This window comes from Acanthaster planci, linkage group LG01, assembly GCF_054643075.1.
Source record: "Acanthaster planci isolate LZ-2023a linkage group LG01, COTS_SCS, whole genome shotgun sequence".
Classification (NCBI taxonomy): Eukaryota; Metazoa; Echinodermata; class Asteroidea; order Valvatida; family Acanthasteridae; genus Acanthaster; species Acanthaster planci.
Genome location: NC_141777.1, coordinates 25,696,759 through 25,720,589, shown reverse-complemented (window position 1 = coordinate 25,720,589; position 23,831 = coordinate 25,696,759). Strand labels below are relative to the sequence as shown.

The window sequence follows — 23,831 nt, the reverse complement described above, 5'->3', positions numbered from 1 at the left end:
TGATATGGCATACCATAGGCACGTGAACTAACGTTGCAGCATGACTTTGGTGGTGCTTCATTACTGGAAGCATGCTATGTTGGAACACTTGAGGTGGCTCTGTTGCCACTATGAATTTCTAGCATTAAAAGCTCATAAATATAAATGTGCAACTATCTCTTCACTTGCTGAAATTTTTTATAGCAAAAAACGAATTTAAAGTAAAACCCTAACTGGCACCAAATACTTTCTTTCTGTTCTTCCCAAAATGGTGTCAGTTAGGTGAAAATATAAGTTAAAGTGCTAATCCCTGTCTGGAGAAACTCAAAGCCATTTGCATCACAAATAATAGAAAGGTGACTAAAACAACAATTCATTTTTTTACATCACAGTAGCACTCACTATTTCTTAAATCCTTGAGATACAATTTACATTGTCTAAAGTGATATGCAAAAAAAAGTGCATAGCTTCCTCACAATAAAGTTGCCCCTGAGATGCAACTTTGACAGACTAGGTTCTTTTGAAACCTTTCTGGTTTGATTTAGTTTTGGATTCTGAAGGGTTGAGAAAGAGGAGCTCTGCAGCAATTGCTGTACAGCACCTTGATGCCCCTGAGAGCTGAAGAATGTTCTGCTTGTTTTAAAAGTTCAGATTTTGAAGAGCCAAGACAGCTCTGAATAAAAAAATGTCAGGGACAGAGGGTTAGGTTACGTACAAACATCTCTGTTTTATACATTACGTTACAGTGGGTGATACCAAAGTAACTAAATAAGATGCCTTTGTTTAAGCAAAGGCAACAGAAACAATTTCCACTTATTGGGGTACTTAAAGTACTTATTGGGGTACTTAAAGTACTTATTGGGGTACTTACAGTTTATTGATTTGGTACCAATGCTAGAAACAAGTTCCACTTATTGGGGTACTTAAAGTTTATTAATTCGTACCAATGCCTGGCTTTACTCTGATGAGGTCACAAGGTTTCCCTCTTGGCTGATGTTGAAGTCTTTAAACTATACACAGTACCAATGCAACCAATCCCTGAACCAGACCAGCAAGTCAAGGACCAGAACTGGACAACTTAGCCCAATTCAGAATCATCCCAATTTAGGACAGGCACCTAATAGGGAACTCGCTTTTTCTGGGTAGGGGAACTTCATTCTGTGGAAACAGGATGGGGTTACCAATTGTCTTTCAGAGTAATGTCCCCAGATGCACTTTCACCAAGGAACGGAATCAAAAATACAGAAACCGCTCCCACGCGTTCCCTTACGTTCTGCGTGCCCTCCCATTCACCCCCGTTCCGAAGAGCACTTTGGAACACGTTCCAGCCCGTTCCCTTGCATGAGTGATTCAGAGAGTATTGTTATGTTAATTGCTGTTCCTGTGCATGCGAGAAAGGCAGCGTCACAACAAAGATGGGAAGAACATGCATACAAGCTGTTCTGGAGTCTGTTGGCAAAATGAGTGTTGACAGTGTTTGGTCCAAGAAGATTTTATTCCTCTTACAAACACTTATGCTGACCATTTGATGTACCAACTTCTTATATTTTATACATTCTTGCTCAAATTTCCAGGTTTTAATAGAAAACAGCTGAGGAAGGAAGAATGAATATTTTGGGAAGGTTGGGTGCTCGAAATAAAAAATCTGCGGGGTCGTGCAAGAAAAAAAACCCTCATGGTCCAGGTTTGGATAGAAAAATGCCGAGGAGGAAAGTATTAATATATTTTAATGGGTTGGGTGCTCGGAATAAGGAAAAAATGTGCACTGGTACAGGAAAAAAATATAAATCACATGTGGTCTTGGTTTGGACAGAAAATAAATGCTGAGGAGGAAAGAATTAATATATTTTGATGGGTTGGGATGGATGCTCTGAATAAAAAATGCAGTAGTGCGGGAAAAAATAAAAACCACAAGTGGTCTAGGTGTGGATAGAAAAGAAATGCTGAGGAGGGAACAATTTATATTTTTGGTGGGTTGGGTGCTCTGAATAAAAAAATTGGGCGATTGTGTAAGTGAAAAATTACTGAACATGGTCTAGGTTAGGATAGAAAATACCAAGGAGGGAAGTACTCATATATTTGGCAGGTTGGGTGCCAGGAAAAGAAATGCCGAGGAAGAAAGAATTAATATATATGTATTTTGGCGGATTGGGTGCTCCAAATAAAAAATACCGAGATGCTGGGAAAAATTAAAAACCACACTGTGTTCTAAGTTTTGATAGAAAATGCCAAGGAGGGAATAATTAATATTTTAACTACGAAAACAAAAGCCACCTGTGGTCCAGTTTCAATAAAGAAATGCCAAGGCGAGCTGTCAATCAGAAAGAGCAACCAAGTCTGCTGGAACAATGGTAATACATGACCATTGGTCAGCTGTCCATCTTTGGTTGGATGAAAGCTCCTCAGAGACTTTATTTGGAATACTCTCCTGATTTTATTCCCTTGCAACATTTATTTTTGTCTTGGTTTGAACAACAATGAATGGTCAGTGAATTATTCTCATGCATAAAACGGGTCTTACATAGATACCTTTTTTTGAAATTTGCTTTTGAAATTTCCATGACAGTAAGGGTCGGGTGTATAAACGTTTTAATGAAAAAAATAAAATGCATTTAGAGATTTTCCTAGACATTTAAACGGAACTACCTGTTGAAAGTTTCACAATGTTCAATTGACGCAATCTGGGTCTGGGTCGACAGATTTCGTGCACTGTGATTGGCCAACGTGTTGCAAACTCTTAGAGGTGCACTATTGTGAATCGCCCGTATTAATGAGATGATTTTTTGCAAGCAAAGTAGCCATTGGTAGGATTGTTACACTTGCACAGTCCCAGAGTTAATCCCGTTGCCAAGAAACAGTATTACCAGGAGAAATCCTGGGCCCCCTCAAGCATGCTGCCTGGACGCTGCCTGGCTGCTAGCCAGGCTTTGTTGTACAGCCCTGGATAAATTAAATAATGTTCCTTCACGTCCTTCTCTTGACATTAATTTATGGCAAATAGACCGACAAACAGACCATGACGGGTTGTTGTAGAGGAACGTGAGGGAACGGGAGGGCCGTTCACTGCATGCAAAGTGGAGATTCATGTAGCTTGAACAAAAGAATGTGTTCTTGGTATTCGCACACGTGTAAACGGTCAATGTATTTTTGATTCCATGCCCAGTGCATAACATAGAATTTCCAAGGCTTGTTCAACGCAGGAAATATTTCCAAGTATGCTAAATTATCTCACACTTGAGTATCTTGAGATACAGATGCTTTCAAGGGATTGAAAACACCAGACAGAAACTCATAATCAGGCTCCTTTCTATCAGGTATTCAACTCAGTAAATTTTTTTTCAGGGGGGGTTATTTTACAGAGCAGGGCTTGATTATGTAAAGCTGCTGAACAATGTTGCTCAGCAAATTTCTGCTAGTGGAAAGTGTTGAAATCCATTCACAAAAGATACATTATGCAACAGTTTGCCTGGTGACCTGTTTTCACTAAGCAGATATTTTCTTTGCTTACAAAAACTCCGCGCTTACAAACTGTATGAGATTTGGACCCAGGTGATATTCTGTTGCTTACACCAACAAGCTTAGAGGAAAATCTATAGAAGTAAATGCTGTTTAGTCCAACTTGCCAGACTCAAGTCTTACCTTTGAAGGAGAACCCATACGCTGCATAGGCTGCGGCTGTTCCTGCGACCGCACCTGCCCTGGCTCCAGCAATGGCCGCTGCCCCTGTGCCCTTGCGCACCCTGCCGGGCCTGGCTTGAATCCTCTTGGTGCCTGGCGAGGGGGTTGTCTTGCCTCCCCGAGACGGGCCTCGCTTCCCTGAGCCTGGCTGGTGGGACCTGGCAGAATCTGATGATTGAAAGAAATGATAATTCAGGGTCAATTCTGAGTTCTAGTTCCCTGAAAAGCTGCAAAGTCTCATCTTCTGTGCTCGCTGCATCCTCACCTTGTGTGACCCAACTTACAAAGTGATGCACAAGTCACAGTGACAAAAGAATGTAAAGAGTGATGATGAAAAATAAAAAAAGGACAATAAGATAGGAAGCTTTTGTTTTAGTTTATTTGAACAGTTTGTGACTTGAATTCAGACAAGGTCTTGTGATGGAAGTCAGGTGTTTTGACTGCAACAATGAGCCTTCTTTCCCTTCACTTGCTAATGCTGCTCAGGAAGATGGTGCAATCTCTGTGCTCAGCCCAAAGTAAGGTGATGGGAGGAAGGGTTAAATCCGTGAAAGTCCAAAGTCTAGAAAATGCTGCACTGTGTGGGTGAGGATTCCGCCACAATAAAGTTTCCATCCATTCCCTATTATTTTAGGATTTAAAACTCTACAGGAAAGATCAAAAAAGGCCCCTCCCCACAGAATCAGTTAAATACAAAGCAAGTCCATTGATTACATTTTTCTACCAAAAGGGACATCATTTCAAGTAGACTTCACACTTGCTTTGACCGTAACGTAAACTACACGTACATGTAAATGGGAAAATGCCACAGCTACATTCTATTCCTATGCAAGCAAATTCCCTAGTGAATGGCAGCTTGTCTCTGCATAAAACAGAACACCTGAAGCACTAGACTCTTTGGAGCCCAGACAGGCATTTATCGTCTGTTCCTCAGGCCTACCGCTATTACCGGACTGATTAACTAATCAACTAATGACAGGTGGTAGTTCTTCAGGACTTATCAGGTGATAAGAATTGTAATTCCAGGGGCTCAAAGGGTGGAAACTCTGTGGCTGTAAGCATATGGTGGTAATACTAAGAATGTCTATTTTGAAAGAAAAACACTTGACATCAGTACAATCAACTCCTGCCCTCTGAAATCTTTCAAACTCCACAGTGATGTCTCGGAGGATTCTTTAGGATTCAAGAGGCACATGTTCCTGGCCAAGCCGCGGTCACAATGAGCTTGATCTACCACAGCAGAAATTCTTAAGGACAAACTATGCTGATCACTCAAGTACACGAGGGAACTGTAAATCACCTAGATCACTGTGTGAATGAGCATTTTATGGATATCTACCCCTTGGGAAGTTAATGTCAGGGATGTTTCTTGAATGTGGGTTGAGATATCTCTGGTATGTTAACATGTATACAAGCCAACTTAAGGTAGCGTCCAAATTCACACGCATGTGAGTCTGTGTGTACAAGCTGTGACTGCAGTTTGAAAAAAGACAAACTTGAGGAAACCACTGGCCAGTGGCTTGCCATTTTCTGGTTAATTCAACAGTGCATGAAGCACGTCGCAGACCATCCGAGTACGTCAACACTCGGGTGCGGGTTCAGTGCCATCAGCACAATCATACACCAACTCGCATGCAACGAACGTGTTCAAAGTGATGTGACATCAGGCGGCTTTGTTCTTCAACGACCTTCCCTGTTTGAAATACTAAACTGCTTATTATGTACATGTATTTTAATATTGAATGAATATTCAAATCAAGGCCTCTATAAGCCAGTGACGTTTTCACATTCCACCAGGGAAACAGCAACGTACATGTACCATATCCGAGAGAATCCATAAACAGGAGCCTTTAGTGACAAAGTTAGGGCATAAAGCCCCCAGAGGACACCAAACACTGTGGTTTCAAAGATGGGCTCCATTATCTAAATACATGGCTGCTGCAAATTCAACATGGCACATTACCGTCCAGTTCAATGTCTGCAGACTGTTCATCAGCGATGACAAGCCCGTCGTTGCTGTTCTCGTCAACGGAGACTGGGGTGTAACTCTGGGCCTGACGCTGCGTCTCGCTACCCACGGACACCTACAGAGAATGAATACAACTATCAGTCAGTCATGCATTTCTCATTGCCTCTCTTCAACTAATGAATGAATGACCGTGAGACATCTGTTTGCAGAGAGCATATGCGCTCTAAACATGGCTAAATACTACACAAGACTGCTTTTTGGCTGTAAAAGGAAGCTCAACGGCAAAATTATCAAAGGGCTCACACTTAATTACAACTTCTTCAAATGAAATCTCCCTCTCGAAAACTAGTCATAGGAAACTGTTCATATTAATTGCTTTTAATACAATCTCTATACATGAAAGATTTTTTTCCCCACATACACACACGCAAGTGTGTATTTGCCTGCAACTGGGGACCCCCTATTGTTCCTTTTTTGTTCGTACTCTAACTTTTGTAGAAGACCACCCATATGTTTTGTACACAGTTGTCAATCGGGGACCCTCTGTCAATCGGGGACCTTATTGTCCTCTATTGTTCAAGGTCCCCAATTGAATGCAGAAACAAACTCACACACACCAAAAACTAAAAAGGGCACGAAATGAAAATGACAAAGATTGTAAAATACAGCCCATTCTTTTGCAGGCTCGAGAAAATTCATAGTTTATAAGTGGGAACTGCCCAGTGCATTATCAATGGAGAAGTTCATTTTTGAACAGAGCTTGCATTGAATGGTGCTCTTCAGCTAAAAAGTCATGAAAAGCTTGAACTGACACAATCACATAACAAAAGATGCATGGAAGATGAAACGGACCAGTATGAACACGAAATCTGACAAGGAAAAACATTCAAGGCCTCATTTTCAGCACTGAAAACAACGAAAGAAGACCTCGACCTCAAATAAATGATTTGTTTTTAGAAAATTAGCAGAGGGAAAATAACTACCCCAATTCATAAACTGCAGTATGCAACAAAAAAATGCAGCGATGACAGTGCCATTGGGAATACTTAGTTTGCATGCTTACAGCATACGTGTGAGGTCTGTGTGCCTATTACGGTGTATCTCCCACACAAGATGCGTAATAAGCAGTGGGGCTTATCCTATGACAACCAAGAACAGAGCCAAGCCTTTGCCAAAAATTGTGTAACCAAGGCAATGATGCACGCCTAGAATTTCCTGGCTGATTAATACCATCCCCACCAAGCTCAGGCACTGAGGATATCAAAAGAAAAAAATGTGCATCATTAACCGGAAGTCGTGGGAGACTGACACCGACTACTGAGTGCTCCCAAACGGCCAGAATGACATACAAAAACAGATAACTGGACACAAAGAAGTTAAAACCAGAAATGAACTGGTCGTTAACAGGGAATTTGGATAGTAAACTTGGGCTGGGGAATTTCCTTGAAGTCTGATGCATCACAGGCCTTGCCGTTGCCTGGAAGCCGCATCGAGACGGGGAACGCGAGGCAATTAGCTGGGAAACTGGCCACATCGCAGAGGAGATTGTCGGCAGACATCTGAGGTAATGGTGTTTGCAGACAGCTCAGTCGGTGCAATATCTGTTATTTTATTCTCACGTTCCTGCCTAGCGACCGGTGGACAGCACTCGACACAATGGGGAATGTCTGATTAAAAAGGAACCTTACAAGTTTGTCAAGTTCTCTCAAAAAGCCACCGACTGTTAATTCCACAAAAAAAATATGAAATGAACCTTTGACAAAATAGTTGGTAGGGAAAAAGGATCTTGTGCAATATGGGGTAAAATGATCCAAATGGAACACCTGCTATGAGAATGTTCATGTTTTTGAATAGGATACTGTCTGGACATTTCAGGAACTCCTTATAAGCCACTGACGATCTCTGGCACCTGTGATATTATGTGGACACCAAGCAGGCGTCCTCTGGAGCTCACCACCAAAGACAAAGTGGACAGAGAGGAGGACATGGCAAAAGACGGTAAAACCTTGGCAGAATGGATTGCCGCAATTTGCGTGGGTTAGGGCGTCTCACAGTCACAAACAAGTCAATACGCAGCGCCACAAGAACACGACCCATTACTCAATTAAAAGACACTGCGTGTCTCATCAACATCCATTCCCCAATTCAGACACAATCTGAAAACGGCCTTGTGGAGCTATCAGGCGGTAGATTTTGCACGGCAAAAAAGCAGGACAGAGAACCAGCAACTGGCAATGTGCATCGTGTAACATAGTGGCTTGCCACCAATCTTTCTCAGAAAATGTTCTATTCAGATTGCTCAGCCACACCAGCTACAAAAAAGACGCGGCACAGAGGTACCGAGCCAATAAAATCCATCCACTCATTACTGCAGGATTTTGAAGGATTCTGGGGGAGGGAGGCAGCCGTTCCACCGTTACTTTACATGGGGGCTTGATGTCTCCTGAAAATTGAAGTCCCACCAGGGGGGAGATTGGAGGAAAATGAAATATCCACAAAATAATCGATAGGGTCTTGATCTGTGTTTGCCAAAGGGTACTCCTTAGAGTAACCAATTTTCCTGTGTTCTTTAGATGAACTTTCGTAGGTAGAAACACTTTTTTGTAAACTTGGGATTTTCCAGATTCTGAAAGAGACTGTTTGAGAAGTCCTGCCATCAGGCAAATCCTGATGAAAGCAATCCTGAAATCAGGAAAAATCCTGACAAATTTCACCCCTTTGCCACAAATTTGGCATTGGTTTCCTGCATGTCTGGAGGACTTGGTATTGGGAGAGGTTTCTGGCCAAACTCATATGGGACTAGGGGGATGCCATTATTGCCACGCCCTAGATACTCTCCTACAGGTCTGGCGATTCTCGGCACAGAACCCATTCTGTGAAGTAATTCTCATTAGACCAGTTTCCTGAAGATTTCTGCTTGGAAATTTTTGCTGAGCAGCATTTTCTTTTTAAAAGCTTCACGGGTCCTTCAATCTACTCAGTGTCAAACTTCACAGAACTACAGAAAGCAGATAACAATGCTTAGAAAGATATTTTACTTAGCAAAAAAAAAAACCCCAAAAATGGCAGAAAATTAAACACAAACAATTCCCTTTGACTGACACTGGTAACATGCTAAAGCAAGTCCTTACTGCACTTAGCATATTTCGATGTGGAGTATCAACTTCAAATTAGACTAAGCAAAAACACGGTGTCAACTCCACATGAACAATGAGTGAGGAAGCCCAAAGACTTTAATATGGGTAAATCAAACCCTTAATGAAAGGCTCCAAGCCTCCTATAGGGTTCTGATATCAATGTCCACTCAAAAACTGTTCAGGAGGTATGAAGTCATATCATTTCAATGGCCAAAGGTACTTTTACCAATGGTCCATCCTACAAATGCTCTTGGGTGCAGGGTGCCCTACTGCACTATTAAATTGAGGTCCTGTGTGTATGGGACTACATTCAATTCAATTCAATTTTGCACATTTATATGACCACAAAGCTACATCCAACAAATACTGAACATCTACTACACACTTGGGGCCAATTTCACAGAGCTGCTTAAGCACAAAATTTGCTTAAGCGCGAGAAAACCTTGCTTGATGAATTAGGTAACCAGCCAAAACTCTGTGTGATGTGTACTGTTTTGGGATCCTATTTACCTGTCTTTTGATTAGCATGACAATCAGAGTTTTAACTGGTAACCTTTGTCTTTTTAAGCAAGGCTTTTTTCATGCTTAAGCAAATTTCATGTTTAAGCAGCTCTATGAAATTGGCCCAGCTGGTTTAGGGTACAAATTTGAGCACCTTTTTAAGCTTTTCATACTAAATAAAATTAAACAAGCAAGCAGCCCCTTTAAAACCCCTGCCATCCAGGAAAATAATTAATAATTGATTATTCTACCCCACTTTCACTGTCTGCTGGATTCACCAGCAAGATAACGCATTTTAATTACATTTGGAGTTATGTGAGGCACTGAGATGTAAATAAGCTAAGGTATTATTTTCAGCTTTAAAAGAATGAAAAAAAAAAAACACAAGCCATGGTAATTGACTGGCCTCTTTGTAATGATTAATGATGTCAAATGAAACAGACAGATTGATCCTTGGTGTCGGCACAAGGCTGGTTTGAAAAGCAACTTACTCAGCGGGGGGAGGGGGGGAAATCTTGGGAATGGAATTATTTTACTGCATTGCTCGCCCCACACACCTTAAAATTTGTAGGACAAATTTGTTTCCTTCAAGGAAAGCATGACTGTTTTACTCTTCAAACTGAAACACTGTTTCACTAAGCTTGAATAAAGTACCAAATAACAAGATCAACATAAACATGTCAAGCTGATGAGTTGACAGGCTTGATTGGACAATACCCTGTCATGTGACTTGCAGGCTCCATGCTGTTGTGCAACTTGTTATACTACAGTAACAGTTTTTGTATAGCGCCTTTAACTAACTTAGATTGAAACACTTTCCCTCCTTATTACCCCTGCCCGCTGAGCCCATGAAACATTCCAAATACCGGTACCATCTCAGCTCCCTAGGGAGTATATAGCTCCATGCCACCATTCTTAACCAATGCTTTTAACGACAGGAAAAACTGCCCCAGGAATTACATTACATCCTAAATGAAGATTCTCCAGAAAAATCAATGTATAGATTTGGCCATTGATCCAACTGAAAATGACAATTAGACTGAGTAATTTGCCAGTCTGTATGCTTTAATTAACATGCATGTGTTAAAGCACATTGACAAGTGAATAACCATGCTGCCATGGTTGTGGTATAAACTTTTGTCAGACGTGGCTCTAACCTAAGGCAAATCAGTCGTGCCATCATTCACAGCCATCATCAAAGAAGGGGGAATTTTCTTGGCACCATCTTGAATTATACAAAGGCCACTATCTCCATCACCTTGGTTTAGACCTTGGTAGTCCATTTTAATGGTCCCAGCTGTGATTTCAAGGCAAGTGTCCATTTGAAACAAAACACTGCCACAGCCTTACAGGAGCAAAATCTCATGCCCAATTGCTAATCTCTCTGCATTAACGATGGGGGAATATCAACCTGCATGTACATGTATATGGGTAACATACATGTACACATGTGCAGTTCTACAGTCAAAGTTTCTTTTTTGGGGGGGGGGGGTTAGTCCCATCAGACGTGATGTCGACTTTTAACTTTTTTGGGGGAGGGGCTAAGCAAATTGGGGGGGACTAAAGTCCCCAGGCCCCCCCTCCCAAGACACCTGAACATAAACTATATAACCACTGTGTGACAGACAAATGACTCAAAATGTTGTTTATATTGATGCAGTTCCTGTACGACTGATGTTAAAGGCTGTGTGTGGGATTTGCAAGATTTCAAAAATGAGAATGTTAAATTATCTTGAAATATCTTACTGTCAAAGTAATTACATAATAGTGTCAGACAATCTGTGAAATCTTACCGCCAGGAATGCTGTCATTTTCGAGAAAAGAGAAATGTTATAATTTTTTTAAAAGTCTATCCAGACAGACGATCTTTGGGAAACACAATTCGTTCAAATACCACATTCGTTAATGGGCACAACGTAAATGTGTGTGACGCATTGAGCTGTTGGAAGAGTCTATATTAACGGGTAAGGTACAAATTGCCCATGTGCCTTTGGTTTGCCTAAACTCATCATTAACTAATAAAATAGATATATAACTGTAACTAACATCCTAAAGGAGTATTTGGACTGGTTTGGAATTAAAGGTTCTTTATGAAACTTCCGAATTTTACCTCACGTTAACATATTATCATCTTGCCATCAACCCTTAAGATAATGGTATGGTCCAAACCCAGCAGCATGCCCTCGGCTGATATGGCTGCTCCTCTGGAGCTCCACAGTGAAGTTTGTTTTGCTTGAACAAAATCTCCATTTTTGAGACATTCAGCTTTCTGTTTTCCCAATCACAGTAACTCTTATCCCAAAATGCAAGGACAGTTGCCACATTTGTTGATTTATAAAGTGTTTAGGATGGGCACTGACAGTGTGTGGATGGTTATTGGGTTATTGACAGTGACATGTTTGAAGAGCCAACAATGACTGTGTATGTGGTTGATCACGCATGTGATGGTGTGCGCATACATTGTGGTCGAGCAGTGACTGTGGCGACTACAGTCAATTCACTGCATGATGAAACGGTGTTTATTTGACAAATTCTAAGTGCTGCATTGTTGGAGAGGAAACACACAGTTGAAGGTAAATTTGCCCACCATTATTATTATGTGAAGCCATGAAAAAATGCAATTTCGATAGCCATAATTGGTTTGCAGATAGACCTCGCCTGTGCATGGTCCAGGCACTCTGTGGCCCATTTTTTTGGATTTTTGAGAGACAAATTACATAAGCTGCACTTTGAGTGTTAAAAATGAACAGTGTTTCCTCGATTTTTCTCAAAGCAGTGAGCTCAACAAGTCCGTAGAATGTTACACAAAGTAAATCACAAACCCCTAAGTTAACCAGTTTTGACAAATCTATACATACTACTACCTTTAAGCCCCATGCTCCACCATGACCAAACCGCTGCAGAGAGCCAGTGAAAAAAAAAAAATTCAATCTGAACATGAAGAATTTTGGAAGGCCTATTTTTTTTGGAAACCTCTCCTCCAGAAAGTAACCTCAGCGAACCACCTTTCAATCTGCTTGAAAGGTCTGAATGTCCAACGCAATACAAGCCAATCTGGTCCAGTCCAAACTGGCTTGAAATGAAGTACAGGACCCTGATGAGAGGGCACGGTAATCTGTTGAAGGAAAGAAGACTGCACCACCCCTGTTGTCCAGGATGAGACGGGGTCCATGTGGGATCTCACCAGGGGCCTGCTGTCACAACTGGGTCAAGAGGGGTCAATCACTTAATGTGGCTAGAGCCCAGCGATAATTGTGGCCCTCGGATATCTTTCTGGTGGATTGGTGTGGACTGAAGGATCTGGAAGGTTTAAGATAAAGACTTCCGGCTCTGCAGGAGGAAAGCACCAAGGTTAATTGCTAAGTTCATGTATCAATGATTATGTGATGAAAACAGGTGGGACTTTCTTTTCTCCAGTGCCCAGGTAACACAATCTTTTAATACGATTCTTGTAAAATACTTTGTTTCCTATGTTACACTATTTTCACATTTGGTGTGCCATTTTAAAAGCAAAATGCTTTTATCATTCTACAAAAGTGTAAGTGTGATGTCATCCAAGGCAGAAACTTGACAGCAACAGTGTTGCAGCTATTTCTACACTACACTCTGCCAGAAGTTTTCACATTTTGCTGTCTTGTGGCTTTTGTTTAAATTGGTGATTCTTTGTTTCAGTTCATGACGCTAGATCAGTGAGAAAAGTGCTCCTCGTAAATAGTTTTAATCAGAAAAATGTGGGTTTGTGACTGAACAGAATGGCATCACAGCCATGGTGTTTACGTGTTTAAAAAGTACACTTTTCCTTTACAGTAAACTGAGAAGAGGTGTCAGATTGTTTCTGACATTTTAAGAAGAGTGAACAGTCGGAAAAAAACAGGTTTCCAAGTAAGATTTACATTATGAACCCTCTGTTATGGGTGAAGCAAGTGAAAGCCGTACCATCACCCAATCCAGTCTTTGTAGGCACAGGCAAAAGGGATTTTGTACCCAACCAATATTTGGTATCTGAAGATGTCAAACCCAAATCACAATGACGGTCGTCCGCTTAACGATGCCTCCATTTATGAATCTGAATCTTTTGCTATATCTTGGAATCAAAATGTGAAAAAGCTGAACTTGAAATGAAGAACTGGTTTACGGCCAATGTCTATTCAAATTTCAATCTATAGACAAGCTTAATACATTAAAAGAATGTCCACCTCCCAAATTTTAAGTGCAACCGAACCAAGACACCCCAAGCCCCATGAGACGGCCCATCACAGTGATACCTTTTCGGAGTGAAGAATATTCTGACATGCGCCACTTTAAATCAAACAATACCAACAATCATTACAAACAACCAGAGCTGCATCCTCCTCCAATTAGAAAGACTAAGCGATTGCGTTCACTGCACCGCTAACAGCAGAGTCGATGTCGATGAAACACATTCACAACTTACTGCCAGGGGTTGGGGATCACCACCAGAGACTGCCTATCATGGAATCTGTTTACCACCGGGGTCCCTCAAGAGTACTATTGCAGGGTCACGGGTGTCAAGCATGGTTTTCCAAGATAAGGAACTCCTACAATGTTACAACCCCCCCCCCATAAAAAACAACAACCGTGCATGAGCATCCTTCTGAAGTTACTTCATGTTTTCCCGGCTTTTTCTCGGATGGATGAATGTCACAGCAGTTGATCTGGCAAAGTAGAAACACACTTCGAAATAGTTCATGTGGGTGGCACAGCAGATAGCACCAATGATCCATGGGGCGAGACCCTTGACCGGAAAGGCTTGCTGTAATCTGGGTTACATCTTTGAGGATCTTCCGCACAAATCTGAGACTGCAGGTTTTGGGGGGGAACATTTTCTGGGTCAGAGGCGTTGGGTCATAAATGCCACGGGGAAAGTGAACCAGTGATAACCGCGTGCAGTGTCGTGATATTTCTCTTTTGGTGCATTGACACCACGAAAAAGGATGTGGGAATAACAAGAAAGTTTGTTTACATTTTTTTTCTGCTACGGATCCTCAAACAAGATTGGAATTTTGCCACCCCCCCTTGCACTGAAACACATGCAGTGTGTAAAACAATTTGAACAATCCAATTCTGCTACGATCAACACAGGGAGCAAAGTATGTATCTGATTGCTCCGTTTATCAACACACCCGGTACCTACATGCAGTGGTGCAGTACATTACTACTGATGTAACCATAAACACAGCCATCAATCACTCAGCAATATGATGCACTTTTACACCAGGCCTACGCTGGGTTTGCTGATGACCACACAAAGCCAGAGATTACAACCAACACGATTATCTATCCTTCTGGAATTTGTGACAAAAACATGGGGCAAGTGATGGAGGCCAATGCTGGGCATTACAAAGTTTGTTTACATTTCATCCAAGGCAAGTCCCCTCTTCTGGAGGCGTGGGAAGCAAACCACTTGGCCGAGTGCCAGAAAGTATCACCTGTGCACAGGTGACCCAAGAATCCCAGAATAGCTATAAATGAACATGAACAATGACTGCCTTACGGCAGAAGAGGTCATTTCTTTATACACTGAAACATGGGAAATCAGAGCAGAGATCACACAAAATGAACATAACCGAATGCTTTACAAAGCTTTCTTAACGAGACCATAAAGAAATATCTTTTTCTACTAAATGACAGGTGGAAAGCTGTCCTCATTTTCTATTAATGACTGAGCAAAACAGAGAAATTTTAGTCACAAATGATAGAAAAACAACAACCAAAAAAAAAAAAAGAAATTGTGGCAAAAGGGAATCTTGATAAGAAACCATTTATGCATGTATTTTTTCATTTAAGACTACGCAGACTTGTACACTAGTGACTAGTAATTCAATGGTTTCTGCAAGTATCAGCCAGGCTGCCAACGAGTAATTACAAATGATCACAAACACTTAGGCTAAGTCTCAATCTCAGTCGTTGCTGCTAGGCTTCCATATGCATGCATTTGATATGTTAGTGGATTCGTTTCTCTTTTCCTTTCTGGGCTAAAAGCAAAGTCCCGTTAGGGATAGGAAAACTAGCCATTATTTAATATGGTATGTCTACGTTATTGTAATGGTTAGCCAACAAGTCACATCGGTTAATCCCACTTCAGCTCTGGAGTTCGGTGATGTTCATCTGTGGTGGCAAGGTTACGGCAATAAAATCCTGAAACTACCAGCATGGTTAAAAAAAAAGGGGGGGGGGGTGGCTGCACACAACATGTCACTAGGTGGCGCTGGTCATGATACACGTGCATACACTCACGTATTAAAGTATGTTGCCTCATCTTTGCATCAAAACAGTGCTTGTATTGTATGTTCATCAACTGTCAGAGTTTTTTAATGCATTAGTTTTTTGTTTCTTACCACCCAGAAGTGTGAGCGGGGGGGGGATACAATAACCTATCCATCCCCTCTATCATGTAAAAAGTGCGTGTCTGTGAGTTTGTTTCTGTATTCAATTGGGGACCTTGAACAATAGAGGACAATAAGGTCCCCGATTGACAGAGGGTCCCCGATTGACAACTGTGTACAAAACATATGGGTGGTCTTCTAAAAAAGTTAAAGTACAAACAAAAGAGGAACAACAGGGGGTCCCCAGTTGCAGGCAAATACACACTTATGGGTGTGTGTGTGGAGGGCATATCCCCTCCCCCAACAGAATCTATGCCCCCAGTGGAGTAACAATCCAAGCTCTACTGTCCAATTCTCAGCTATCAAAGAATTGTACAATTTTTGACAAGATCTGTGAGTATGTTCAAAAACAAAACACAAGCAACTGATACATCTTTCAACTTTGTTTTGAACAGATTATAGACCTCTCATTCACAAGCTCAGAGGATTCATTACTGGCCGAGTATAACTTCAGATTCATTCAACAGTCACAATAAAATAAATTTCTAGTCAGTAGTAACCATCCCAAAAAAACAGGTTGCCTCATCAAAAGAGAGAAATCTTATCACATTTTTCCCGCTCCAAAAGTGTGAAATCCTCTCAGCAGCTTTTTAATTTCGTTTGTTACCCTAAAATGTTTCCTTGTTAATGAAACAACATGGCAAACGTGTAAATGCAATTAATCACATGAATAGCGCATACCAGCACCTTGTCTGGCCAACACCTTCCGCGCCGTGGGCTGGCTGCCCGCCGCCTCGCGGCTAACGCCATTAGTGCTCAAATGGCCCTGCAAGCAGGATTCCTAGGATGTGATTTGCCCCAGCCCACGGATGGCGGTCTCGTTACAACCACGCTTCATTAGGCTGTGCTGCCGCGACATTCCCCGTGTCGAAGTCAGGCGGGAATCGCAACCGGGCAAAGGTAATTATACAGCTTGACGATGGTTTTCACAAGTGAAACACGCGGGAAAAAAAGCCGAGAAGGAAAAAAACACATATACAAAAAAAACCCCAACAAAACACACACAAAGCAAGGGAGGTGAGAGACTTGCACCAGAGCGTGGGTGATCATAATTGAAAAGCCTTGCCACCGGCATTGCTGACGTGAGATGAAGTAATAGCCCAGCTAGGAGTGACGGTGCGGTTTGAAAAATGGTCCCTCAATAGGGTTACAATGCTAACAACTGTCGCTGCTTACAAGCGTGCCTAACACACCGTGCCCACTCGTGCGTACTGTCTGGGACACGCAGCACATTTCAAACCGATGCATCCAAACTTTCGCAATGGACGCGATTGAGGATTCGTCATCCCATTTTCGACTCAGGGACAAAGGAGTCTGGTGATGCAAATCCCCAGTGCTGTTGATGTGCGCCTCACAATCAATCAAACTGCTTGCAAAGAGAGATTATCTTGAAAAATCAAGAGGTCCAGGAAAAGCTGTCGCAATCTGTCAACGTGCCTTACTTGGGAGATTCTGTTCTCCCCCCCCCAAAAGACTCTTCATTCAATTCTGTGCAAGTTTGAATCTAGTGGAGGGACGCAAGAAATTTCCAGGAGATCTAATAAAAACGCGGAAACAGAGTTTAAAGAGATTCTGCATAATTTGTTCGTGTCAGAGGGGTAATAATGATTTTTAACAACCACAAATCCCTCGGCATTTGGGGAGAATCTTCCTGAGTCATCCCATGATCCCCTAGTGATTTAAGCGAGGCATATGGCACATTCTTTGTGCAAAAACGTTCAAGGGGCATCAAGCCTACAATTTTCAGTGAGTGGCTGCACATCGGCTTCTGAAACCTGTAAACTGTCCCAAACCTACTGCAGCCCCCGTGGACTGAAAAAAGAACTGTTTCCTTTCAATCATTTCACCCCTCCATTAAGTGAATGCGTTTTAAAACATTGATCATTTAGTGGTCTTTTAAAACAAGTTTTCCATGACCACTGAGGTTTTCGTGAATTTGTTTTAATGAAATGAGAAATAAAATTCTGAGATTCCCTTTTGAAATGTCTGATGTTTTCTCCTAGGCAAGACATGAACTAAACCTCATTTTGCCCAGAAACGTTTTGTAGAACAGCACATCAAATACAATTCTACCAGCTTGAACACAATTCAATCCGGCTGTAAAAAACAACCAACCTGTCCATTGAACACTACAGATTTGGACAGAAATGATGGAAAATGGTTGTGCAGCTGTATCAGGGTGGTGTGTCTGTTGAGCTACATGCTAACCCCTGATCCTTCACTGCCAATTTCCTCTGAATGCAGTGAAGCCTGCTCCGTCCCCACCGACTGTCCATAAACTAGCCAAATCAAGCGATCGTTTCCATCAAGAGGGTATCCACCAAAAAACCACAAAAACAGATAAACATCCACAATAAACCAACCATGAACAGGAAAACAAGGGTCAGTCCGCCCAAAGTCCCAGTCTCCACCACCACTCTCCTTTGATTCACCCCCAGGCCAGGATTTGCCTTGTAACCATTCAAGCACATTTGCACCGTTAAACTAATCAACTGCAAAGAGGGAGGAAAAAAGTACATTGACTTCAAAGTCCCTTTCAGCTTGATGGCACAGCAAGTGCAAAGGGAGAGGGTGAACTCAGTGGCTGGTTAAAAAGAAAATAAAAACAAAAGCACAGATTTTCTTTGGTTGTTGTTGGTTCTTTCTCAGCGAGTGGCTTCTGACGTGCACTGGCAATCTTGACATTCACGTTACCCCAGCTCTTGTCTCCCTGTCAAGGAAAAGCAGGGGCACATCGCCGGCACAGCTCCTGCTGACGACACGTTGCCTTACACCTTAGGCTTCCAGGGCTGTGCTCAGAATCCTCAAAACTCCACACATCAACGGCTCTCACATCCAGAAGGGCAAGGGGAAAAGAAATCCTTGAATGTTCAACAGGGGTTGACTAACAGCTGATTCACTGAATATTTTCATGGTCAAATACAAGGACGGATCCCCAAATGTCATCCCGATCCCGATGTGAAACCTTCGGCTCATCGTCAGTGTTCATGTCACGATCCCTGGTGGTCCTGCTCCATGACTGTCTTGAAGGCGACCATTATCCACTGCATAATACTCCACTCACGTCTGTCCCTCACAATAATCACTTGACCTTTCTGTGCACCAGACCAGCTTGACAATGCTTACCAGTTTAAGTTGGTAGTATTTCATGGAGAGATTAGAAAAGCTTTTTCCAAATAGCATGTGGTCTCTGTCAGGTGATATCTGAGGACACATCATGCCGATAACCATGTGGCTACCATTGTCCTGTTATTCAGATATATTTGACAATAACTATGAGTAAAGTACAGTTTTGAGTAAATTACACATACAATTTCAATGCGGGAAAAAAGCCACAAACAAAAGAAATGTTTTAAAGTTTGGTAAAAATGGCACTCTTTAGACAACTTCACACAGAACAAGCATGCCATTGGAAAGTCAGAAAACTAAGTTTCCAAACTTTTCAGTGTATGGTAAAAAAAACCAAGACAAAACAAAGGATGTAAAAATTGCAAGAATCAAGGAAACGTTGTTTGCCTGTAAGCCCCCCAAAAGTGGAAAATATCTTAGATCGCTAAGTCTAACTAATTGTGGGAGGCATGGACAACTTGCACGAGTATAAAAGACAAGTAGATCACATGGTACTCTGGGAGTCAAGGCACGACAACAGAAGTACACGTGGAGGGCATCCCTCCACTACTCACGACTCTTATCAACAATGCTGTGCAGGGCTGCTGAAATTAGATTATTAATGGGCATCCATGGCTAATACACAGCTGTTGTTAGGACAACTGCCAGACATTATAGAACTTGTCTTTGCTACACCACAAGTGCTGAATTTGGCCAACCAGCGGCTGCCAAAGCTGTGGCTGGACCAACAATTCACAAATTGTTGAAAAATCTCAAAAATTAACGATAAATACTTAGACAGCAATACTAACTGAATAAAACAAAGGAAAACAATGCCCATTCAAACAATGATGAAACAAACTGCGCATTTTGAAAAGAAACTATTGCCAATCAGGCTTAACTTCTTGCCGCCCATTCCAACTGGTGTTCAACGTTTGTAAACAACAGAATGGTGTATAAAAAAATTATGCGAGACTCAAAACGGAGATTACTGCTTCACTACGACTACAGACAATTGAGGGAACACCAATGAAATATATCCGGGTTTCAAGAAAAAAAGGGGAAGGAGGGGTTGAACAAACTTAAGCCTTGTACTTACCACACTCAGGGGACTTGGGGCTCCAGAATCCATGCTCAGCAAGGAGTCTTCACCATCCAGGGACACACTGGCGCCGTCAGAAACCAGTGACCCAAGCGGTGTACCGGGCACCCCATCTGCCTTCAGTTTCTTACCTGCTTCTTTCTTCTGAGAGTGGGGAAGAAAAAATTGAGGCAGAAGCAGGTGTATGATTTTGAGGTGATCAAACCGCAAAATACAAAAACTTTCTTAAAAATGTTCATTTCTACGACCTTAAAAATTTGCCCATTCGATATCTCCAAGTGTGGTCATAATTACTGCCTCAGCCATGTTAGAAGATTGTGGTATTCTTCACAGTTTTCTTCAGGATACTTGTCTAATATTTAGTGATAAGAACATGAAGGTTTAAGTCAGAACTTGCGTCATATTTCAGTCCGGCACACTGCCCCAAAAGATTCCCATCTCAAAAAGCTTGAGACAAGAATTTCCAGAGGCAGACACAGCACAAAGGAGGCAAATTCCTGCCAACAGGAGACAGCATTTCTGGCGCGAGGTCCGCACCCTCTGATTGGGGGTTCTACAGGGCCGAAGCCCCGAGGCACTGAAGTTTCCCAGGAGGTGGAGGAGGGGGAGATGTAGAGGGCAGAAACCGTTCCTCTCACCATTTCGGCATACTTCTCCCTCTTGCGTTTGCGGTCTCTGGCTCGGTTCCGTTCCTCTGTCAGCTTCTTTTCACGCTGTTGTTCGTGAACTGGTCATTGTGGCAAGAACAAGAAAAGGAAGAAAATTAAGTGCTGAATAAACTCGAGTAGGGCATGAGTATTGACATCTTTAAAGGAGGGAGTCATTCATATAGTTCATTTATTTGCCATTAATTGGGCAGACGATACAACAAATGCGCTTACAAAATGAACTGCAGAGACTAGAAACGCACTGTGCACATCACACCTCCTTTATTTCATAGAATAAATGGTTCACTCGTTTTAAAATTTATTATGTGCAAAGAAAAACCAGGCCATCTGATAACCAATTGCTGAGAAATTCTTTGAGGGTGATCCAATTCTGACATTTATCTGGCATCATTTTTCTCCTACGGTTGTGACAGCTACCAGGAATTAACCGCATCATGTGCCTCAGACTTTTCCCACTCTGTAAATTTATTGCCCACCAGGGACAAAGATTGCATGCAACATTCACTGAGAAGAAAGAAACGGACGGGGATTTCATTTAAAAAAAAAAAAAACACAGTTCAGCATCGCACAGGATGGGTTATGGGCCGCAAGTGGTGAACCGACAAGGGAAATTTAAGGGCCGCTGAGTACCAGGCGCAAGCAAGACTGCAAGTAATTTGAAAATGTGACATCTGTTCTGCACCATCAGTGCAAAACCAATGACTCCGCCACGAAGTCCAGTCCCAGTGATCGCTAGAAACAAGTGCCCATGTAGAAACAAATGGTCCCTTTTATTACACAACGATTTGACAGAGTCAAGTTTGATGATACTGAGTCACAATAAAATGCCACATGGCTATGAGCAGTCAAACTTGGATGTGTTGGAAAAAAGTGTTCAAGTCAACTCCTAAAGTCAGTCATTAGATCGTGCTTCCCAGACAGCGGGCACCATTTCCCTGAAACTCCACAGGTCTTCCAGTGTCCTTTGATGAATGATTGACAAGACAGTAGGAAATGCTGTTATATTTAATTCAATTTACCCATTTTCAATTGTGGCTTAAAAGTTGAGATCTCAATTTGTTTTCATCTGGTAAAAGAGATTTTACACACCTGTGCGTCAAAACATTTTCAACCATTCCAAATTGACTAAAAGGGGTGAAAAATGACTTCAACTATAACCCTATAGCGTACAGTAAAAGAAATAAACCAAGCACCACCAACGCGTTATTTACTTGAAATGTAGGTTTCATTTACAACAATCAACTATTTGAACCTGCAAATTTACAAATAACACATGTGCTTTACACAGGCACCAAACTTGGCTTCAGGCATGGTGTGAAAAATAAATTGGATCTGCAAGTAAGAAATGCAAGCTTTTAACTTCACAAACAGAATGCGTGTAGAATGGAGATGTAAAAACAGAGGTTATCTTTGAGCATTCAAGCATTAGCACGTCTTCATCTTTTGATGAAGGGTGATTTTCCTGTTGCGGTGACCGCCTCCATCCTTCTTGCCGGAACAGCAACAGGATGGGTGGAAGGGGGGGGGAAGGGATGGAGCAGGTTATCTTACATTTTCTTTCAATTTCTTCATCGTCCAGAAGGAGGGAGACCACTTCCTTTGGTTTCAGCTGCTCTGGTTTGAACTGGCCGCCGGTGATGACCATCCGCTGGATCTGCAGTCAGATATGGGCAAAATGACCAGAGGCAGAAGTGTTTAATCAAGGGCATTCTACTTGGTGTCTTAAAAGGATTTGCTGGTTCACAATCAGTGATCAAGTCACCTGCATGCACCTGGACACTCTGTTTAGTTGAACAAATTTGCGCTCACAGGTTTTTCAAATACGTCAACTTTTTCCAACCCTTTCCATCTAGAAGGCGGTAACTTTTTCCGCTGATCAAATTTCAAGTGAGTCCAGCAGAACCTAACAAGTGGCTCAGGAACCTCAAAATGGCTTCTGCAGTGGATTCATCAAGGACTCTAACACTTTCTCTGAACCTCTCTGGAATCCCACCAATAATTAACAAAATCTAGTATACTGCCAGCTTTCCTGGCTGGAAGCTTGCACAAGACACCCCCCTCTTCCCAGCTACAACAAAAAACCTCTGTTCCCTGCTCAAATCAATCAAATCCTCCCTGCTGTTAAATCCCATGGGATTTGACATGGCAGGGGTTAAGGCCCTCGGCAACAAACACTATAAACCACTGTGTTTCTTCACTTACAGCTATTTGTTTTTACCCCAACATTGCTTGTAACTCTTGAAAATGCTCTTTCAATCTTAAAAAGAAATTCCAACTTCTTTTCAAGGCTAATATATGAACACCTAATTTCAACATCCGGGAAGGAACAAATCACGCTAAAGATACAAACCTACAATCAGTTCAAGAGAACAAAACAACACAAATAAGAGGAAAAATACAGAACTCGGCAAACTTTCTACCAAATTCCTACTGGATTTCTCCCCAAGATTTCTGGAAATTACAAATCTACAAATTACTACTCTTGCACACCAACAATTTAAATTCAACTGGGACATTTGAGCCTTGCATGAAGACAGAAATGCCAGAGGCACTGCGGTTTAATATCCTTGGAAAATTAAGCAAAACTGAGTTGGGCTGTGAAGGCCATGGGCCAAATGTTTTCAACTTGGCTGCATTATGCGCACAATGCATAAAAACCACAGTACCACTGCACAACCATTCAGTTCTTACTTGATGCTTCACACATTTATTTTCATGAACAACTCTGCCACAATTGAATTTAGTATTAACCTCATCTCCGAGGTTTGTAATGACATGTTCATTTTGGAGGTTAAATCAAACTCATCAATACATGTGAACAAGACGAGCCTCCTGCACCCAACACAGCAGCTCGACCCCCCCATCACAACTGTACTGAATACTCCCGGCATGGCACACTTACAGCCAAGGCTCCTACAGTACATGTTCATGCCACACAACCCTTCAGACTGACTCCAAAGTAAATGTTATGCTTTAAAGCCCAAATTGCCCTGAGGTGTAACACCAGTCCACTCACAGGAACAGAGGAGTGTGGCCATCCCCCCTCCTCATCCAAGCCCAGTAAGGGGACACTCTATCCACGAAGCCTCCCCCCCCTTCAATTTTGCGAGGGTGATGAACACCTACATGTACACTACGGGCACAAGGGGAACTAGGTTTAATTGATTGAAAAGCACCGGCTGTACAAACAGAGAATTCTCCCTGGATTTCCGACATCAATAAAGTGTAAAACTTTATATCCTGTTTTGATCTTGAGTGGTGCTTTTTAGGGAGAAATTCTAG

At 42.0% G+C, this 23,831-nt stretch overlaps 1 protein-coding gene across 2 annotated transcripts in view; it reads right to left on the bottom strand.

Annotated features, from left to right (window-relative positions):
• Positions 1 to 23,831, bottom strand: part of ino80 (INO80 complex ATPase subunit) — a 213,158-nt gene that overhangs the window by 130,666 nt on the left and 58,661 nt on the right. For both annotated transcript variants that reach the window (XM_087141547.1, XM_087141554.1), the window contains 5 exons: positions 22,101 to 22,203; positions 20,520 to 20,608; positions 19,879 to 20,025; positions 5,621 to 5,741; positions 3,619 to 3,825 (listed from right to left, as the gene is read on the bottom strand). In XM_087141547.1, coding sequence (XP_086997673.1) covers positions 3,619 to 3,825; positions 5,621 to 5,741; positions 19,879 to 20,025; positions 20,520 to 20,608; positions 22,101 to 22,203 — 667 coding nt within the window. The remainder of the gene's footprint in view (positions 1 to 3,618; positions 3,826 to 5,620; positions 5,742 to 19,878; positions 20,026 to 20,519; positions 20,609 to 22,100; positions 22,204 to 23,831) is intronic.